The sequence below is a fragment of the Micrasema longulum genome, unplaced genomic scaffold (assembly GCF_059751315.1).
Source record: "Micrasema longulum isolate JH-2025_06_02 unplaced genomic scaffold, ASM5975131v1 h1tg003331l, whole genome shotgun sequence".
NCBI lineage: Eukaryota > Metazoa > Arthropoda > Insecta > Trichoptera > Brachycentridae > Micrasema > Micrasema longulum.
This window is the reverse complement of record NW_028280407.1, coordinates 1-19,570: the sequence shown is the minus strand read 5'-3', so window position 1 is coordinate 19,570 and position 19,570 is coordinate 1. Positions and strand designations below refer to the sequence as shown.

The following is a 19,570-nucleotide window of genomic DNA, read 5'->3' as shown; positions in this document are numbered from 1 at the left end:
TGGACCGACTGACTGACCGACGAGGCGATTGTTGGCCCTGACAAGGGCCGTTTTTAATCGTGTGGATGGTTGTCGGAAACGGGCAGGCGAGTTGAAGACATTTTCTTTTTTAACCTCCGAAACCGTACAGGGTGCGGCCCTGGCGCTTGAGGGCGTAGACGACGTCCATGGCGGTGACAGTCTTCCTCTTAGCGTGCTCGGTGTAGGTGACAGCGTCTCTGATAACGTTCTCAAGGAACACCTTCAGCACCCCGCGTGTCTCCTCGTAGATCAGGCCGGATATGCGCTTGACTCCGCCGCGACGAGCCAGACGGCGAATGGCGGGCTTCGTGATACCCTGGATGTTATCACGCAGAACCTTCCTGTGACGCTTGGCGCCTCCTTTTCCCAGGCCTTTTCCTCCCTTTCCGCGACCGGTCATTCTCGCAAGTGGTTTTCTTCAAATATTCTCAAAAACCAAAACTCGAGAGCACGGCGTGCGACCGTGCCGGACAGTGAACTGTGAGTGAGTGTGCTGAAATTTTACGGACGCTCTATTTAAGCTCTTCGTAGACGCCTGCGTCTCCCCTGCGAGTCACGACGCGCACGCACACGAACACGCTAGTGGACAGTCCGTCAACCGCCGTGTAAATTGTCAGTCAGCCAGCCTTTTACTTAGTATTATTATTATTTATTTATATGTTTATTATATTATCGATAATTTATTTTATTCATTTAATCATAAAATAGTTAGCCATCTCGCGATTCTCTATTCAAACAGTCAAACGAACGGGAACAAACGGAACGGACGGAAAGGGGGGAAGCGGACGGATGCCGCGCGGTCTTTTTGAATTGTCCAATCGGCGCCGTCCTGTCCCCCTCCACGGCGAAACGTATAACTTCGATAAATAGGAGCCATCTTCAAAAAGTGAGCGCATTCGTATAAACCTACTCCGCCCGGATAGTTTGAAACGGAAAAAATCAAATAAAATGGCACGTACCAAGCAGACGGCTCGCAAGTCCCACCGGAGGGAAGGCGCCCAGGAAGCAGCTGGCCACCAAGGCGGCGCGCAAGAGCGCCCCCGCCACCGGAGGCGTGAAGAAGCCCCATCGCTACAGGCCCGGCACGGTGGCTCTCCGTGAGATCCGTCGCTACCAGAAGAGCACCGAGCTCCTCATCCGCAAGCTGCCCTTCCAGCGCCTGGTGCGCGAGATCGCCCAGGACTTCAAGACGGACCTCCGTTTCCAGAGCTCCGCCGTTATGGCCCTTCAGGAGGCCAGCGAGGCCTACCTGGTCGGCCTGTTCGAGGACACGAACCTGTGCGCCATCCACGCCAAGCGCGTCACCATCATGCCCAAGGACATCCAGCTGGCCAGGCGTATCCGCGGCGAGCGCGCTTAAACATCACCGCCGCCCCCACCCAACAGCAACGGATGATGATTTTATAATGAATGTTGTATTATCATTGTCTTCGAACTTGGCTGCAGCACGATGCGTCTCTAAATGGTCCTTTTCAGGACCGCCACATGTACATGATTAATTGATCGTTTCAACTTTTATTCGCTGCCGGGATTAATTTTATTTTTTATTATTATTTTTTTGTATTTTTACATAAAAAAAAATATAAAAGGAAAAACGTTAAGAGAAGTTATATAATTTTAAGAAGTCATGTTAAACATTATTGAGAATATGACACGTTTTTTTTCCCCCCCGTTAATCGTTAATATTAATAATAAATCTTTATTAACCGTAATATAGAACGCCATACGTACTAAAATGTATACACAGTTAAATGGCGGACTTATTGCCATTTGCAATTTCTTACAATCAACATTGTAAAATAGATATTTACATGGGTGTTCCTTTATTTTGAAAAACAGCCTTCTATTTACACATATTATGTTATTTTTTTACTATGGATTATGTATGTATCTATGTATCCATCTATCTATCTATCTACCTACCTACCTACCTATATAAAATAGGAATTTATTAACACGGTAAAATAATAACAAAAAAAAAAAACTGAAATAAAATGTACGGTAAAGTATTTACAATACATTTCAATTACTTTATAAAAATAAACATTCAAATATATAATATTATAGATGTTTTTTTTTAAAAGAAATAATATAAATAATAATAATAAATAATAATAATAAAATACACCTAACGGCCGGGACAAACGCATCGCAATGTGGCGGCCCTGAATAGGACCTTTATTTATAATTTCATTTCGTCGGCAGGCAATCAGCAATCGGTGGCGGTTATCGTGATACGTGGTGACGGAGTGCACGACTTAAGCCTTCTTCTCTGTCTTCTTGGGCAGGAGCACCGCCTGGATGTTGGGCAGTACACCTCCCTGGGCGATGGTCACGCCCGAGAGCAGTTTGTTAAGCTCCTCGTCGTTGCGGATGGCCAGCTGCAGATGCCTGGGAATGATCCTGGTCTTCTTGTTGTCCCTGGCGGCGTTGCCGGCCAACTCGAGCACCTCAGCGGCCAGGTACTCCATCACGGCGGCGAGGTAGACGGGCGCGCCGGCTCCCACCCTCTCGGCGTAGTTGCCCTTCCTGAGAAGCCTGTGGATACGGCCGACGGGGAACTGGAGCCCCGCGCGGTTGGAGCGCGACTTTGCCTTTCCCTTGACCTTTCCTCCCTTTCCGCGACCGGACATGGCGAACTGGGTTTGTCTTTAAAAATATACGAGCTGCACGGGCGAGAAGCGCGTGCGAGTGGCTGGCGGTGTTTGTGGTTCAAAATTCTAAGAGGGGCTTATTTACGCTGTCCACTGTGCGCGCGCCGCAGTCGGTCCCCTCACCGCATTGGCGCGTCGCCGCCGACGGAGTGGGGAGTGGGGATAGGACCGGCCTTGCGGAACGCGCCGACCGAAGTGACAAAATGGGGTCGTCGAAAAATGATCAGCTATAAGCTACCGCTCGCTCCGCCGTATCGCCGCCTCAGCTAAGCTCGGAGAAAAAAATCGACAATGCCGCCCAAGACCAGTGGAAAGGCAGCCAAGAAGTCTGGCAAGGCCCAGAAGAACATATCCAAGGGGGACAAGAAGAAGTCCAAGCGCAGGAGGAAGGAGAGCTACGCAATCTACATCTACAAAGTGCTGATACAGGTGCACCCCGACACCGGTATCTCCAGCAAGGCCATGAGCATCATGAACAGCTTCGTCAACGACATCTTCGAGCGCATCGCCGCCGAGGCGTCGCGTCTCGCCCACTACAACAAGAGATCCACCATCACCAGCAGGGAGATCCAGACGGCCGTCAGGCTCCTGCTGCCCGGAGAGCTGGCCAAGCACGCCGTCAGCGAAGGCACCAAGGCCGTCACCAAGTACACCAGCTCCAAGTGAGAAGTCACAGCCGCCACACACGACCATCATCTGCGCACTCTATCGCGCAAGAACAATAACAGCATAGACGACAAACAAAGGTCCTTATCAGGACCGCCAGATTATGACACGATTGCATTGTTACGATGTATTTTTTTATTTTATGTATACGCAAACAAACCGATTGAGATTGATTGCCTTACTTTTTTATATTGAATATTACGCAGGTACGCCTTTGTCCCGGTGGTGTATTTTATATATTATGATAAAATAATACTACACATATTATAAATATATTAAATGCACTTGTGATAGATAGATAGGTAGATAGATTTTATATATGTTTATTTCTAATAAGATTACACTCACCCGGCGCGAGAGAGTCACGTCAGTCAGTCTGCGGCCATCGCGTCGCGTCGCGTCGCGTCGTCACTAAAAAAAAGAAAAAAGAGATTTTTTTTTCATAGTCATCATTGTAATAATTGTAATTATACATTTTTGAAGTTGTGTAAATACATCGAGAATTTGTTCGTTCAGGGAAGTGCCTGAAATTTTTTTTTTTTTTTTTTTTTTTTATATTTTTGAAGCACTCACATAAACTATCGACTGTGAAATGTACATTTTGATAAAATGTGCCGTGCCTATCTATGGTAAAATTTAATCGAACCGTATTTAAGAAACTAAATATTATTATTACGTTTGTTTTTATTCCTTATGCTATTTATTTACGGCGCTATTTATTTGCGATGCTAATGAAAATGTATGCTATCATAAATCGACTTTGAATATTATAAAAAATACCATAATGAAAATACGCCAACGGAGCCTGCGTTTATTTTTTATTTACATCCACAGATGGCGATAATGCGTCGTTTTTACGCACTAACTATCGACAATAATGGCCCAGCGTAATCGTTGTTTTATTTACAATATTCGTATTCATTGAACAATATAATATGAGCGACATAAATATATATTAATTACACAGTACGGCGTTGATATATTATATATTTTTTGTAATAATACACGAGAGACATACCATGTACGCGTGCGGAAGAAGATTCAAAGTCATCATCATTTCAATCTGACAAATTAATAAACAATACGGGTTGAAATGTAACACGACGACAATTAATATTGATTAAATACCGGTACACACACTACACTTCACTAATTATTATTGCACCAATCATCGGGTAGGTAAATGCCTATTTAGGCGGGTACCGGGAATGAAATAATGAAAAGCAAGCAGTGGCGAATTCGGCGAGTACTTTTTTTCGTTTTGACACCGACCAACCCGCGTTAATATTTTCCGCGACAGGGCGGGCGGCCGGCCGGCCGGCCGACCTACCCCGAGATTCCGTGCACCGAGGTCCGAAGGTGACTGATTGGAAATTCGAATAGGATAATAATAAATATCCATTTAAAACACAGGATCATCTCAAATTAGTGCAGCGCGGGGAGCGCGGCGGAGGTGGCGGAACCAGCCGGCCAGCAGGACAATCGGGGGCGGGGGTAGGCGTAAGTACCTACTGTAATATATTATATTTTATTATAATATGACTATAAATCCTTCTCCGGTTCATTATATTACCTACTGAATTTTATTAATATACTATTTTTCTCTCTTTTTCTAATGCGGCAGTCCACTTGACTTTGATTTCGATAATTACAAAAACAATATTAACTGTCAGGTAATTAGTTAATACCTACATGTTATTACATACCTTTTTATGAAAACTAAGAAGAAGAAGAATAATTATTATTTACCTACTATGTGCGGTGACATATTATATTTATTGTTATTCATTCATTTACTTGCAATATAAGTAGTTGCCTAATTAATATATTATTATTATAAATCAAATTTCTCATTTGAAATTTGTGTTACTACTAAAATCGCTTTAATGAAATTTTATCGACTTCTCTTGGTTTAAAATCTTCTACTTATATTGCTTTTTCAAATTTTAAAGATTACTTGCAATACTTGTTATTCCTTCTTTATTTTTTCTTTTTTTTTCTCTTGCTGCATTGGCATGTTTTTTATACTTTTAAACTACTTTTAATTACTTATATTATATATGTAAATAAAATCAATATATTGCTGCTCTTACTATAATGTGAGTTTAATTTTGAAGATGTTTTTTAAATTGACCAACATTTACTGTCTTATATTTCACTTAAGGATTCTTCTCATCGTTTCTTTGAATCCCTTAAAATAAATATGTGTATATTTATGTTTTTCCTTTTTTTAAAAAATGTTATTACTATTTTAATTTATTTTTACATCTGAGCGTGTTTTTCATTCTTTATTTCAATTTTTAATTACTATTTCCATTTGTAAATACTCACTACAAACTACAAACTTTAAAATATCTTTTTTTTTCACTTAAATTTTCATTTTTAAACAACTTTCATTTATATTTTTCTTTTTCCTTCTCTTTTTTATACTTTCATAACATTAACCTTACATATAATTGCTTTATAATATGGAAAATTCACTGGTCCATTAGAATTAAGTCTAATTGTGTAAAATATTAAACTTTGTAACTGTACTGTATGTTTCCTAAATAAAAGAAAATAAAAATAATAAACGTTCAAAGAAAATATGTACTTATGTAATAAAAATATCATTTTTGTTTTTTTCGCGCGAAGCGAAAGCAAATTTACAATTTCTCAACAAATTGTTCAATTCAAATATGTAATATACTGTTTTTCTTGAATTGTATGTTGTCCATGCACTTATGTTTTATATATCTATCTATAATTTATATGTGAAAATAACAACGCGGAAGTGTTCGGATACTACGTTGACAGGTTATGAATAAATATGCAGATATATCCGTAGATGGATTATGAATTTACCCACATAGCAAATCATTTGACCGTAGGCCAGTTACAGGCATACAGACCGACCGTCGTCCGTGTCCCTCCACGATTATGAAAGGTGCCATCTGTTGAACGGGATAATGTTCAGCCGGCCATCGGGCAATCGTTGCTTATATTATTTTCTCATTTATAACAGATGGCGCTAGTTACTCATGATTGTGTAAAATATTTCATAATTGTTTTTTTATTTTTGCTGATGATTTATGATATGACTACTTTTGTGTTTACATAGGTTTTAATTTTACTATTCTATATTATATTAAAAAAATAAACAAGGGGTCACATAAATAATGTACTTATTGTGGCGTTGATGTGCTTGTTGTATTATGTAGCGTTTGTTTTTTGTTTCCCGTTGCCTTGTTTTGTTTTCTGTACGTGGTGTCAATAATGAACTTCCTTTTCAGATGATTCATTGGGAATATTATACCGTTTTATACACACCCTTCATAATAGCCAGCCATTCCCGTACAAATACTGTGTACTACTGTGCTATGCTCAGTGCCCATATTCGCTAGATTAATTCCTTAAGATAAAACATTATTTTATATTTAACGTAGATAAAAATTTACACGTCTTTCTCGGATTCAACTTTTATGCGAGCGCGTTGGTCATGGCTTTGATATATAATAGAGTGCATAATATAAATTTAAATTTGAATGTTTCCCGTGCAATTATCGCCCTAGATAATTTTTGCTTTACGATAGTTCCGCCGCGCTGGAAGTATCGTATTGCATAATATTCTATGCTATGTGTACGTTACGTTATAGAGCTTCTGTATTTCTAATTCGGAAGTTTAAAAATCTTTGTCTTATTTTGAGCTTCTATATTTCCTTTTCGGAAGTTTAAAAACCTCTTTTTCATTTTGGGAACTGAGCTTAAACTTTCAAAAGCTCAGTCAAACTTTTATAATTCATTTCAATTTGAAGGGCCGTCGAAATTAGCTTTTGAATCGACATCATCCACGACTGAACAAAATCTGAGACCGACAGAAACCGCAGCCTGAAAAATTTCACCGGACGACGCGTTGCCCTGCGTTGCGTCACGTCACGTTACGTTGCGCTACGTTACGTTACGTTACGTCACGTCGCGTCGCGTCACATTGCATTCCTTTACGTTCGTTGTGGACTTTTTTTTTTTTTTTTTTTTTTTTTTTTTTATTCTCTTCTCTTCTCTTTTCTTTCTTCTTTCATCTTTCTTCTTTCTCTCCCTTCCTCCCCCCCATCTGTGTCTCTGATTTTTTTTTTTTTTTTCATTTTAATTACATTTTTCTCAAATGGAATTGTTCCCATAATAAAATTACAGATTGCCACTAAGAAAAACGTAACAAAAAAAATATACATACAACATAATATTATAATAATTATACATATAATTGTATAATATATATTTTGTTTACATAAATACATATTTACTTTTATTTAAATGCTTATATCATCACCTACATGTCTTATTCCTTTTACATCGTCTCCATCGGCAGCCGGGCCGGACCAGCTCGATCTCTCTCCGCGCCCGCCTCTCGAACTCGGAAGTTATATCTGTAGGTCCGCTAGCGCGCGCTTGTGTGTGTTACGATCGGCCACTTCGGGGCCCCGGTGCCGGGGGCCGCGGCCGCCCCTGTCGCCCACCGCCGCCTCGGACTGCGGCCCGGGCTCTCCCCCGAGAGGTCGGTGCCCCCCCGGAGCCCCAACTTGCCGGGGAGACGGATTCGCGCCCGCTTTTCCGCCGCCCAACGCTGCCGCCCTCGCGCATTTGCGCCTCCGAATGTCCGCACCTCCGCGCGCCCGGGGCCCGGGCCCCCGGCGACGCCGCGCGACGACGGCGAGACCTCCCGCGCGGAGGATCCCCTCATTCCGGAGGGTCCCAGCCTCGGGGCTGCGCCCCCGCGACGCCTTTTGTCCGACCGCCTAAGCATAAATGACAACACTTTTTCATCGGCAAAATCGACAAGCGCGCGTAGCCCGACTGCGACACGGTACAAATTATTTTCGAGTACAGAATTTCGCGCGATTAGGGCGCCATCTCCACTGACGATAGGACAAACCCTAGCCACGTCAGACGCCGCCAAAGCAGACGCGCTTGCGGATGCTTTCGAAAAGGCATACACCGCCACGGACGGCCTAAGCGATCCTGAGAAGGATCGCTTAGTTAACTTCAGCCTTACGGAAATAGAACAAGTGGAGCAAATTCCCATAGATGGAATTAAGCTGTGCACTCCCGGAGAGATAGCTATAAACCTAAAAAGACTAAAAACAAACACGGCACCTGGACCGGATAAAATTCATAACATAATTCTAAAACACCTACCGATCAGAGCCAGAATAGAAATATCTAAAATATTTAACGCGTGCCTACTGCAAGGCTATTTCCCACTAGAGTGGAAACAACCGACTGTACTTCCGTTCGCCAAACCGGGCAAGGACCACAAAATACCCACCAATTACAGACCAATAAGTTTACTGAATACTCTCAGTAAACTCCTAGAAAAAGTAATCACCACTCGACTTCTCACACACCATAAAAGTAACGAGACTCTGCCCGACGAGCAATTTGGTTTCCGAGCCCACCACTCAACCACACACCAGCTGACACGACTAGTCGAACATCTATCCTGGCAACTCAATAAAAACCGAGCCACAGCGATGGCCCTTTTCGACCTAGAAAAGGCCTTCGATACCGTATGGATAGATGGACTAGTCCATAAATTACACAACACAAACACACCCATATATCTCACAAAAATTATAAAATCTTATCTCACAGACCGCTCATTCAAAGTGGCATACAAAAACAGCACATCCACACCGAGAGACATACCGAAAGGTGTTCCGCAAGGAAGCATCCTAGGCCCACACCTCTTCAACATATACACACACGACATTCCGGCGCTTGGAAGATGCGAGAAAGCAATTTATGCAGACGACATGGCACTATACGCGACCTCTTTGTCACCAGAAATGGCGACAAAATACCTACAAACAGGGGCGTCCGAACTCGCGGAGTACTACCGCGGGTGGAGACTCAAACTCAACGAGACTAAGACAGAAGCCATAATGTTCTCTCGCAGAAAAAGAGCGCCGGCAAACAACCTCACAATAGGAAATAGCACTATACAGTGGGTAAAAGAAGTCAAGTATCTCGGGCTGAATCTACACTCGAAACTCACATGGAATCCCCATGTGACAAAAACAAAACGCAAAGCAAACAACGCAACGAGCGCCATAAGTGCACTTCTTAACAGAAGGAATCCTATGAGCACTCGTGTGAAAATGCTTATATACAACACGCTGATTCGTCCCATACTTACATATGCCTTCCCGGTTTGGGGCAGCCTACGTACAACTCAATTTGAAAGGCTCCAAGTTAATCAAAATAAGTGCATAAAAATAGCGTATAATACACGTAAACAACAAAGTATTAAAAAACTCCACGAAAATCAAAAAATCCCCACCCTCAAAGAATACGCGATAAACCAAACTAAAAATTTCTATGATAATATAAAAGACCATAAAAACCCAAAAATAAATCAACTAGGAGATTATAACTTAGACTCACTAGTTTTTACATATAAATATAGACTGCCCAAACATTACATAATGGCAGAGAATCACACACACCCACCCTGAAAACTCGGCGAGACAAAAACGCGATAAAAATGCGACCAAAGATACCATCACCTTCTCCGACGTATCCCCTCGTAGAATTAAATAAATAAAATACTTAAAATCGCGGTAATGTACAACGATTGAAATAAATTAAATTAAGATAAAATATACCTAGACATAAGTAACATAAGAAAATGAAATATTTAAAAACGCGAAAAATGTATAACGATTGAAAACATACACATAAGACTAATATGTATATAGATATAGGAATGTATCCAAATCCCTACTCCCGCCCATTAAATATGTAATGAAATATTTAAACGCGCGGTCAAGAACAGTGATTCGAATTTTGCATAAAATAATTAGACAGTGAAAGTGAAGTGAACAAGTGCAGTGTAGTGTGAAATATGAGTGCAGTTATGTGTGAAATATAAGTGCAGTGAAAGTGACGAGTGCCAGTGCAGTGTATATGTACAGTGAAGTGAAAAGTGAAGAGTGTGAAATACTTAAATTCGCGAAGTAATCTTTTTATCCCAACCAGTTCGAGCAGGGTTTTTGTTACTAGTTTTCCCTGCGAAAAGTTTCAAGTTTTTAAAGTTAAGTGTCAGTTTGAAATAATTAAATTCAGTGCCGAAATGGTGGCAATGCGCACAGCGCAGGTACACCAGTGTAGAATCTGTGGCCCCTCAGGCGGGAAAAGTGTCAGTGTTAGTGAAGTGCTCAAGAAAAAAAAAAAAAAAAAAAAAAAAAAAAAAAAAAAAAAAAAAAAAAAAAAAAAAAAAAAAAAAAAAAAAAAAAAAAAAAAAAAAAAAAAAAAAAAAAAAAAAAAAAATTAGGGCGCCATCTGTTTTATTGTCTCACCTTGAGCAATAAAGCAACCAGTGTGTTTTCCCCGAAATTCGGTTTTCCCGGATAAAGTGGTTATACCTGTGAATCACCAAGTGCCTACCTGCCGACGCGCTGAGCCCCGCTCGCGCCCCGCATCCCGCCGCCGCCACCCCCCCCCGGGGACAGCCGTGACGACCATCGCCGCCGCGCCCGCCGCCGCACGCCCGCATCCCGCTACGCCCGCTGCACAGCACACCGGGTAAGTCACTTTTGGACTATTAATAGGTTCCGCCTGAAAGACGAGTAGGGCCCCTAGAGGTAGTCCGCAGACGAACCCGGCTGCGCCCGCAGCCCGGGAGTGCCGCAGACCCCGCTCCACCACCATGGCCGACAGCCTCGGCTTCAAAACGGAGGAGGGAGGACTGCACATCCAGATAAGCGGTCCACCAATGACCCCCAAGCGGTTCCACGACCTCGTGGAAAAGTACATGAGGGAAAACCCCTCCCTCATTACGGAAGAACCACTACTTCCGATCATCATCCCCGGCGACCCACCAATGGAGTGGTCGACGCCCAAATCCACGGCGAAGCGCGCCCGCCAGCCGACGCCACCGATCTCCCTCACAACAGGGAATCGCTACGAGGGACTACCCGAGGTGAGGGACGCCCCCGGAGTAGTCCCACACAAACGTCCGACCCTTTCCACCACTTCCCGCACCGCTACCACACGCCGACCGACCTCAGCCACCTACACAAATACCGCCAGCCGCCCACCTCGCCTCTCGCCCGACCATCGCACATGCCGCCGGAGTCTTAGGCTCCGCGGCAGCTGCGAAACTCAGAATACCGCCGATAGTGGTCTCCATGGGCCAGATGACCCACGGAGACCTAATCGCCGCGATCAGCGGCACCAAATTTGCAATCAAATATGGCCGCATGGGGAAGGCAACCCTGACCATGCACACGATGGCGGACCGACAATCCGCCATCGAGAAACTTGAAAGTGCTAGTGTGGAATTCCACACATCACATCAGGAGAAGACCGTCTGAAAAAGACGGTCATTAAAGGCCTTCCCCAACTGGAATGCCGTCAGATCGCGGATGATCTGACCGCACAAGGTTTTCCTGCGACAAAGGTGTCGCAGCTAAACACCAAAGGCGAGGAGGCGATATACCTCGCTCAATTCCCGCGTCCACCGACATGGGGAAATTGAGAATGGCGGTTAAAGCCGTATGCTTCTGCGTCATAAAGATGCAGAAGTATAATCGACGCACCTCTCACACGGCACGCAGTGCTACCGATGCCAGGGCTTTGGCCATGCATCGGCTAACTGCCACCGTGTGGCCAGGTGCGTCAAATGCGACGGAAATCACGCAACAAAAGAGTGCGTGAAAACCGTCGACACACCGGCAACATGCTGCAACTGCGGGGAATCGCACCCCGCAAATTACAGCGGATGCTCGCACCGCGTAAATACGTGGCGAGTATCCAACCGGCACCGGGCCCACGCCAAACACAGGCGCTAGCCCGCGTAAATGGCAGAAGTTGGTCGGCGGTGGCCGCCGGTACAAGCTCCAACCCTCCCCACCTCCACTTCCCCACTTCCCCCTCTACCCTCCCTACCTTCTCCAACCGCCCACCCCTCCTACCCACCCCCCTCCGCCCCACCGCCCAGCGCCCGGCCGGCGCCCCGAGATGACGCGGCCCCTGGTCCAGGATGACCAGCCGGCTCCTCAGAAGATGCGGAAATCGTGGCCATCATGAGGGTCATGATTCAGGCCCGATCACGCCTCGCACGCTGCGCGGATAAGTGGGAAAAGGTGATGGTTCTGATGGAACTCCTCTCCCCGCTTCTCGATGGATGAGCAGCATCCCCGCGACACCGGAATACTCTTGTGTGAACGCGCGCGGCATCACAAGCAAGACAGAAGAACTGCTGCATCTCGCCGAGCAGACGGGTATGAAAATCATTCTAATAACTGAGACACATTTAACCCCACAACAATATATCAGGCTGCCCGGATACGAACTATACCGAAACGATCGCGAGGGGAGGAGGGGGGGCGGAACAGCAATTCTCATCCGAGAATCCATCCCGCACACCCTCCTCGCCACGCCGAAACTTAACGTAACGGAAGCGACCGCCATACAGACGGACATAGACGGCAAACCCACTGTTATCGTATCCACGTACGTTAGCAAGGGGAATGCACTACTACACAACGGAATACGAGACATAGACAGACTACTAGCGTTGGGGCCCTCGGTCATAATAGCCGGCGACTTTAACGCTAAACACCAATACTGGAACAATCACATGACAAACGCAAACGGAAACGCACTATACAGACATATGGAGAGGAGGGACTACAATATTTCGTACCCGGACCGGCCTACCGTACACATACATAGAGCCAAGTATCCGTCCACGTTGGATATCGCGCTAGTTCGGAACGTCCCGTACATGTCACAGATGGAAACTCTTGATGAGTTGTCGTCGGACCACTTACCGGTGATATTCACCGTGGGCGGCGAGACGAGAAACATCACCAGGGAACAGGTGCTGTACGGGGAAGCCGACTGGGAGAAATTTAAAAGAAGTATCAACGACGGCATTTACTTGGCTCCAAATACATATAATAATAAACAAGAAATAGACGACGCGATAAACCATTTAACACATTACATTCAAGTGGCACGCGACGAATGCATCCCCATAAAAATAATTACGCCAAATATAATAAAACTTACGCCACAAATAACTTCAATAATCGCGGATAAAAATAAGTTACGAAAAATGTATCAAAGCACCAAAAATAAATCATATAAAAAAGAATATAATATTTTAGTACGAAAAATAAAAGCAGAAATAAAAATATTAAAAAGCTCTCTCTGGGAGAAAAAGGTTTCCTCGCTCAGACCGGGCGATCAATCCGTATGGAAAATAGCAAAAGCCCTCAAAAGAAGAGGCATTAACATCCCTCCACTGACGATAGGACAAACCCTAGCCACGTCAGACGCCGCCAAAGCAGACGCGCTTGCGGATGCTTTCGAAAAGGCATACACCGCCACGGACGGCCTAAGCGATCCTGAGAAGGATCGCTTAGTTAACTTCAGCCTTACGGAAATAGAACAAGTGGAGCAAATTCCCATAGATGGAATTAAGCTGTGCACTCCCGGAGAGATAGCTATAAACCTAAAAAGACTAAAAACAAACACGGCACCTGGACCGGATAAAATTCATACATAATTCTAAAACACCTACCGATCAGAGCCAGAATAGAAATATCTAAATATTTAACGCGTGCCTACTGCAAGGCTATTTCCCACTAGAGTGGAAACAACCGACTGTACTTCCGTTCGCCAAACCGGGCAAGGACCACAAAATACCCACCAATTACAGACCAATAAGTTTACTGAATACTCTCAGTAAACTCCTAGAAAAAGTAATCACCACTCGACTTCTCACACACCATAAAAGTAACGAGACTCTGCCAGACGAGCAATTTGGTTTCCGAGCCCACCACTCAACCACACACCAGCTGACACGACTAGTCGAACATCTATCCTGGCAACTCAATAAAAACCGAGCCACAGCGATGGCCCTTTTCGACCTAGAAAAGGCCTTCGATACCGTATGGATAGATGGACTAGTCCATAAATTACACAACACAAACACACCCATATATCTCACAAAAATTATAAAATCTTATCTCACAGACCGCTCATTCAAAGTGGCATACAAAAACAGCACATCCACACCGAGAGACATACCGAAAGGTGTTCCGCAAGGAAGCATCCTAGGCCCACACCTCTTCAACATATACACACACGACATTCCGGCGCTTGGAAGATGCGAGAAAGCAATTTATGCAGACGACATGGCACTATACGCGACCTCTTTGTCACCAGAAATGGCGACAAAATACCTACAAACAGGGGCGTCCGAACTCGCGGAGTACTACCGCGGGTGGAGACTCAAACTCAACGAGACTAAGACAGAAGCCATAATGTTCTCTCGCAGAAAAAGAGCGCCGGCAAACAACCTCACAATAGAAATAGCACTATACAGTGGGTAAAAGAAGTCAAGTATCTCGGGCTGAATCTACACTCGAAACTCACATGGAATCCCCATGTGACAAAACAAAACGCAAAGCAAACAACGCAACGAGCGCCATAAGTGCACTTCTTAACAGAAGGAATCCTATGAGCACTCGTGTGAAAATGCTTATATACAACACGCTGATTCGTCCCATACTTACATATGCCTTCCCGGTTTGGGGCAGCCTACGTACAACTCAATTTGAAAGGCTCCAAGTTAATCAAAATAAGTGCATAAAAATAGCGTATAATACACGTAAACAACAAAGTATAAAAAACTCACGAAAATCAAAAATCCCCACCCTCAAAGAATACGCGATAAACCAAACTAAAAATTTCTATGATAATATAAAAGACCATAAAAACCCAAAAATAAATCAACTAGGAGATTATAACTTAGACTCACTAGTTTTTACATATAAATATAGACTGCCCAAACATTACATAATGGCAGAGAATCACACACACCCACCCTGAAAACTCGGCGAGACAAAAACGCGATAAAAATGCGACCAAGATACCATCACCTTCTCCGACGTATCCCCTCGTAGAATTAAATAAATAAAATACTTAAAATCGCGGTAATGTACAACGATTGAAATAAATTAATTAAGATAAAATATACCTAGACATAAGTAACATAAGAAAATGAAATATTTAAAAACGCGAAAAATGTATAACGATTGAAAACATACACATAAGACTAATATGTATATAGATATAGGAATGTACCAAATCCCTACTCCGCCCATTAAATATGTAATGAAATATTTAAACGCGCGGTCAAGAACAGTGATTCGAATTTTGCCATAAAATAATTAGACAGTGAAAGTGAAGTGAACAAGTGCAGTGTAGTGTGAAATATGAGTGCAGTTATGTGTGAAATATAATGCAGTGAAAGTGACGAGTGCCAGTGCAGTGTATATGTACAGTGAAGTGAAAAGTGAAGAGTGTGAAATACTTAAATTCGCGAAGTAATCTTTTTATCCAACCAGTTCGAGCAGGGTTTTTGTTACTAGTTTCCCTGCGAAAAGTTTCAAGTTTTTAAAGTTAAGTGTCAGTTTGAAATAATTAAATTCAGTGCCGAAATGGTGGCAATGCGCACAGCGCAGGTACACCAGTGTAGAATCTGTGGCCCCTCAGGCGGGAAAAGTGTCAGTGTTAGTGAAGTGCTCAAGAAAAAAAAAAAAAAAAAAAAAAAAAAAAAAAAAATTAGGGCGCCATCAAACGGTGACTTTTTGCCACACTCGCTTTTTTCGTGTGATTATCGGCAGAGAATATCTACAGCAGAAGATGGCAGACACAGCAGCGCCAGCGGCAGCGTCCCCCTCCCGGCGACTCCGGCCAAGAAGGCGAAGGCTTCGGCCGCCGCCTCCAAAAAACCGAAGGCGAAGCCCTCTCACCCCAAGACCTCCGAGATGGTGAACAACGCGATAAAGGAGCTCAAGGAGCGCGGCGGCTCCTCCCTGCAGGCGATCAAGAAGTACATCTCCGCCAACTACAAGGTCGACGCCGACAAGCTCGCCCCCTTCATCAAGAAGTACCTCAAGGGGGCCGTCGAGTCCGGCGCCCTCGTCCAGACCAAGGGGAAGGGAGCATCCGGATCCTTCAAGCTGGAAGCTAGCAAGGCGAAGGCGTCGCCGGAGGTGCCAAGAAGAAGAAGCCCGCCGCGGCCGCGTCCAAGAAGCGCTCCACCCCCGCGAAGGAGAGGAAGCCGGCCGCCGACAAGTCCGCCTCCTCCTCGGCCGCCTCGAAGAAGAAGCCCGCCAAGAAGGCGGCCGCTCCGGCCAAGGCCAAGAAGGCCGCCGCCTCGCCCGCACAGAAGGCCGCCGCGAAGAAAGCCGCGCCCGCCAAGGCCAAGAGCCCGACCAAGGCCAAGAAGACCGCCAAGCCTCCCACCAAGAAGCCGAAGGCGCCCAAGCCAAAGAAGGCGGCCGCCCCGAAAGCCAAGCCCGCGGCGAAAAAGGCCGCCCCGAAGAAGTAGGCGGTGACAACGACGACGACGCCGGCGAGTCTACGACTATTATTATCTTATCCCCTTCCCGAATCGGAAGACGGCGGGGGTTGATGGACACCGTAATTTTGAGGAGTTAAAAAAGCCCTTGTCAGGGCTACCATATGCGCTCTCTATGTCGAATCGTCGGTTAGCTAGCCAGCCAGCTTCGTGCATTTATTTTATTAAATTTAAAAGTAATAGAATACCTAATAATAATATTATTTATGTCATGATGGGTATTTATTATTATTTATTTTTTTTTAATGAGAATATAAGTAAACATAGACAATTTGGTAAATAATATTTCACTTGAAAGTTGTGAGACTTTTCTTTTATAATATATGACATATTATTTTTATTCACATTTTAATGCAAAAAAAAAAAAAAAATATCTCATCATCAGAAGAGAGAATAAGTTTATAATCCAACTTGTGACGGTACGAAACCGACGAGTATTGAGTTATTAATATTTTACTTCATCAATCTCGTATATTATTATTTTTTTTTTTAATATTATAAATTAAATAATCATTTGATAATTATTATTATTATTATTATTATGTATTTCTTTTTCAAAAGCATTTCTATCATATTATTATTATTTTTCAGATGCACGGCCGGCTAACAGAACGGGACCGACTGACTGACCGACGAGGCGATTGTTGGCCCGGACAAGGGCCGTTTTTTAATCGTGTGGATGGTTGTCGGAAACGGGCAGGCGAGTTGAAGACATTTTCTTTTTTAACCTCCGAAACCGTACAGGGTGCGGCCCTGGCGCTTGAGGGCGTAGACGACGTCCATGGCGGTGACAGTCTTCCTCTTAGCGTGCTCGGTGTAGGTGACAGCGTCTCTGATAACGTTCTCAAGGAACACTTCAGCACCCCGCGTGTCTCCTCGTAGATCAGGCCGGATATGCGCTTGACTCCGCCGCGACGAGCCAGACGGCGAATGGCGGGCTTCGTGATACCCTGGATGTTATCACGCAGAACCTTCCTGTGACGCTTGGCGCCTCCTTTTCCCAGGCCTTTTCCTCCCTTTCCGCGACCGGTCATTCTCGCAAGTGGTTTTCTTCAAATATTCTCAAAAACAAAACTCGAGAGCACGGCGTGCGACCGTGCCGGACAGTGAACTGTGAGTGAGTGTGCTGAAATTTTTACGGACGCTCTATTTAGCTCTTCGTAGACGCCTGCGTCTCCCCTGCCGAGTCACGACGCGCACGCACACGAACACGCTACGTGGACAGTCCGTCAACCGCCGTGTAAAATGTCAGTCAGCCAGCCTTTTACTTAGTATTATTATTATTTATTTATATGTTTATTATATTATCGATATTTATTTTATTCATTTTAATCATAAAATAGTTAGCCATCTCGCGATTCTCTATTCAAACAGTCAAACGAACGGGAACAAACGGAACGGACGGAAAGGGGGGAAGCGGACGGATGCCGCGCGGTCTTTTTGAATTGTCCAATCGGCGCCGTCCTGTCCCCCTCCACGGCGAAACGTATAACTTCGATAAATAGGAGCCATCTTCAAAAAGTGAGCGCATTCGTATAAACCTACTCCGCCCGGATAGTTTGAAACGGAAAAAATCAAATAAAATGGCACGTACCAAGCAGACGGCTCGCAAGTCCACCGGTGGGAAGGCGCCCAGGAAGCAGCTGGCCACCAAGGCGGCGCGCAAGAGCGCCCCCGCCACCGGAGGCGTGAAGAAGCCCCATCGCTACAGGCCCACGTGAAGAAGCCCCATCGCTACAGGCCCGGCACGGTGGCTCTCCGTGAGATCCGTCGCTACCAGAAGAGCACCGAGCTCCTCATCCGCAAGCTGCCCTTCCAGCGCCTGGTGCGCGAGATCGCCCAGGACTTCAAGACGGACCTCCGTTTCCAGAGCTCCGCCGTTATGGCCCTTCAGGAGGCCAGCGAGGCCTACCTGGTCGGCCTGTTCGAGGACACGAACCTGTGCGCCATCCACGCCAAGCGCGTCACCATCATGCCCAAGGACATCCAGCTGGCCAGGCGTATCCGCGGCGAGCGCGCTTAAACATCACCGCCGCCCCCCACCCAACAGCAACGGATGATGATTTTATAATGAATGTTGTATTATCATTGTCTTCGAACTTGGCTGCAGCACGATGCGTCTCTAAAATGGTCCTTTTCAGGACCGCCACATGTACATGATTAATTGATCGTTTCAACTTTTATTCGCTGCCGGGATTAATTTTATTTTTTATTATTATTTTTTTGTATTTTTACATAAAAAAAAATATAAAAGGAAAAACGTTAAGAGAAGTTATATAATTTTAAGAAGTCATGTTAAACATTATTGAGAATATGACACGTTTTTTTTCCCCCCCGTTAATCGTTAATATTAATAATAAATCTTTATTAACCGTAATATAGAACGCCATACGTACTAAAATGTATACACAGTTAAATGGCGGACTTATTGCCATTTGCAATTTCTTACAATCAACATTGTAAAATAGATATTTACATGGGTGTTCCTTTATTTTGAAAAAACAGCCTTCTATTTACACATATTATGTTATTTTTTTACTATGGATTATGTATGTATCTATGTATCCATCTATCTATCTATCTACCTACCTACCTACCTATATAAAATAGGAATTTATTAACACGGTAAAATAATAACAAAAAAAAAAAACTGAAATAAAATGTACGGTAAAGTATTTACAATACATATCAATTACTTTATAAAAATAAACATTCAAATATATAATATTATAGATGTTTTTTTTTAAAAGAAATAATATAAATAATAATAATAATAATAATAATAAAATACACCTAACGGCCGGGACAAACA

The 19,570-nt window shown here is 44.1% G+C and overlaps 5 protein-coding genes and 2 pseudogenes across 5 annotated transcripts; 4 read left to right on the top strand and 3 right to left on the bottom strand.

Moving 5' to 3' along the window:
• Nucleotides 1-64: 64 nt before the first annotated feature.
• Nucleotides 65-451, bottom strand: LOC148270860 (histone H4). The gene has a single exon (XM_088242127.1). It carries the CDS (start codon nt 419-421, stop codon nt 110-112), a length of 312 nt encoding a protein of 103 aa, XP_088098253.1. The 5' UTR covers nt 422-451; the 3' UTR covers nt 65-109.
• A 512-nt stretch (nt 452-963) lies between these two features.
• LOC148270859 (histone H3-like) lies at nt 964-1,391 on the top strand. Its single transcript, XM_088242125.1, is given in 2 exon segments — nt 964-1,002; nt 1,004-1,391. Coding segments are annotated over 2 exon segments (411 nt in total). The 5' UTR covers nt 964-969; the 3' UTR covers nt 1,382-1,391.
• Nucleotides 1,392-2,242: 851 nt separating this feature from the next.
• LOC148270858 (histone H2A) lies at nt 2,243-2,745 on the bottom strand. Its single transcript, XM_088242126.1, has one exon. The coding sequence runs from the start codon at nt 2,652-2,654 to the stop codon at nt 2,280-2,282; it is 375 nt and encodes a 124-aa protein (XP_088098252.1). The 5' UTR covers nt 2,655-2,745; the 3' UTR covers nt 2,243-2,279.
• A 96-nt stretch (nt 2,746-2,841) lies between these two features.
• On the top strand, nt 2,842-3,564 carry LOC148270857 (histone H2B-like). The gene has a single exon (XM_088242128.1). The coding sequence runs from the start codon at nt 2,967-2,969 to the stop codon at nt 3,339-3,341; it is 375 nt and encodes a 124-aa protein (XP_088098254.1). The 5' UTR covers nt 2,842-2,966; the 3' UTR covers nt 3,342-3,564.
• A 12,473-nt stretch (nt 3,565-16,037) lies between these two features.
• On the top strand, nt 16,038-16,749 carry LOC148270856 (uncharacterized; annotated as a pseudogene).
• A 676-nt stretch (nt 16,750-17,425) lies between these two features.
• On the bottom strand, nt 17,426-17,888 carry LOC148270855 (histone H4-like; annotated as a pseudogene).
• Nucleotides 17,889-18,335: 447 nt separating this feature from the next.
• On the top strand, nt 18,336-18,911 carry LOC148270854 (histone H3-like). Its single transcript, XM_088242130.1, has 2 exons — nt 18,336-18,446; nt 18,482-18,911. Exons 1-2 carry the CDS (start codon nt 18,342-18,344, stop codon nt 18,779-18,781), a joined length of 405 nt encoding a protein of 134 aa, XP_088098256.1. The 5' UTR covers nt 18,336-18,341; the 3' UTR covers nt 18,782-18,911.
• The last annotated feature ends 659 nt before the right edge of the window (nt 18,912-19,570 follow it).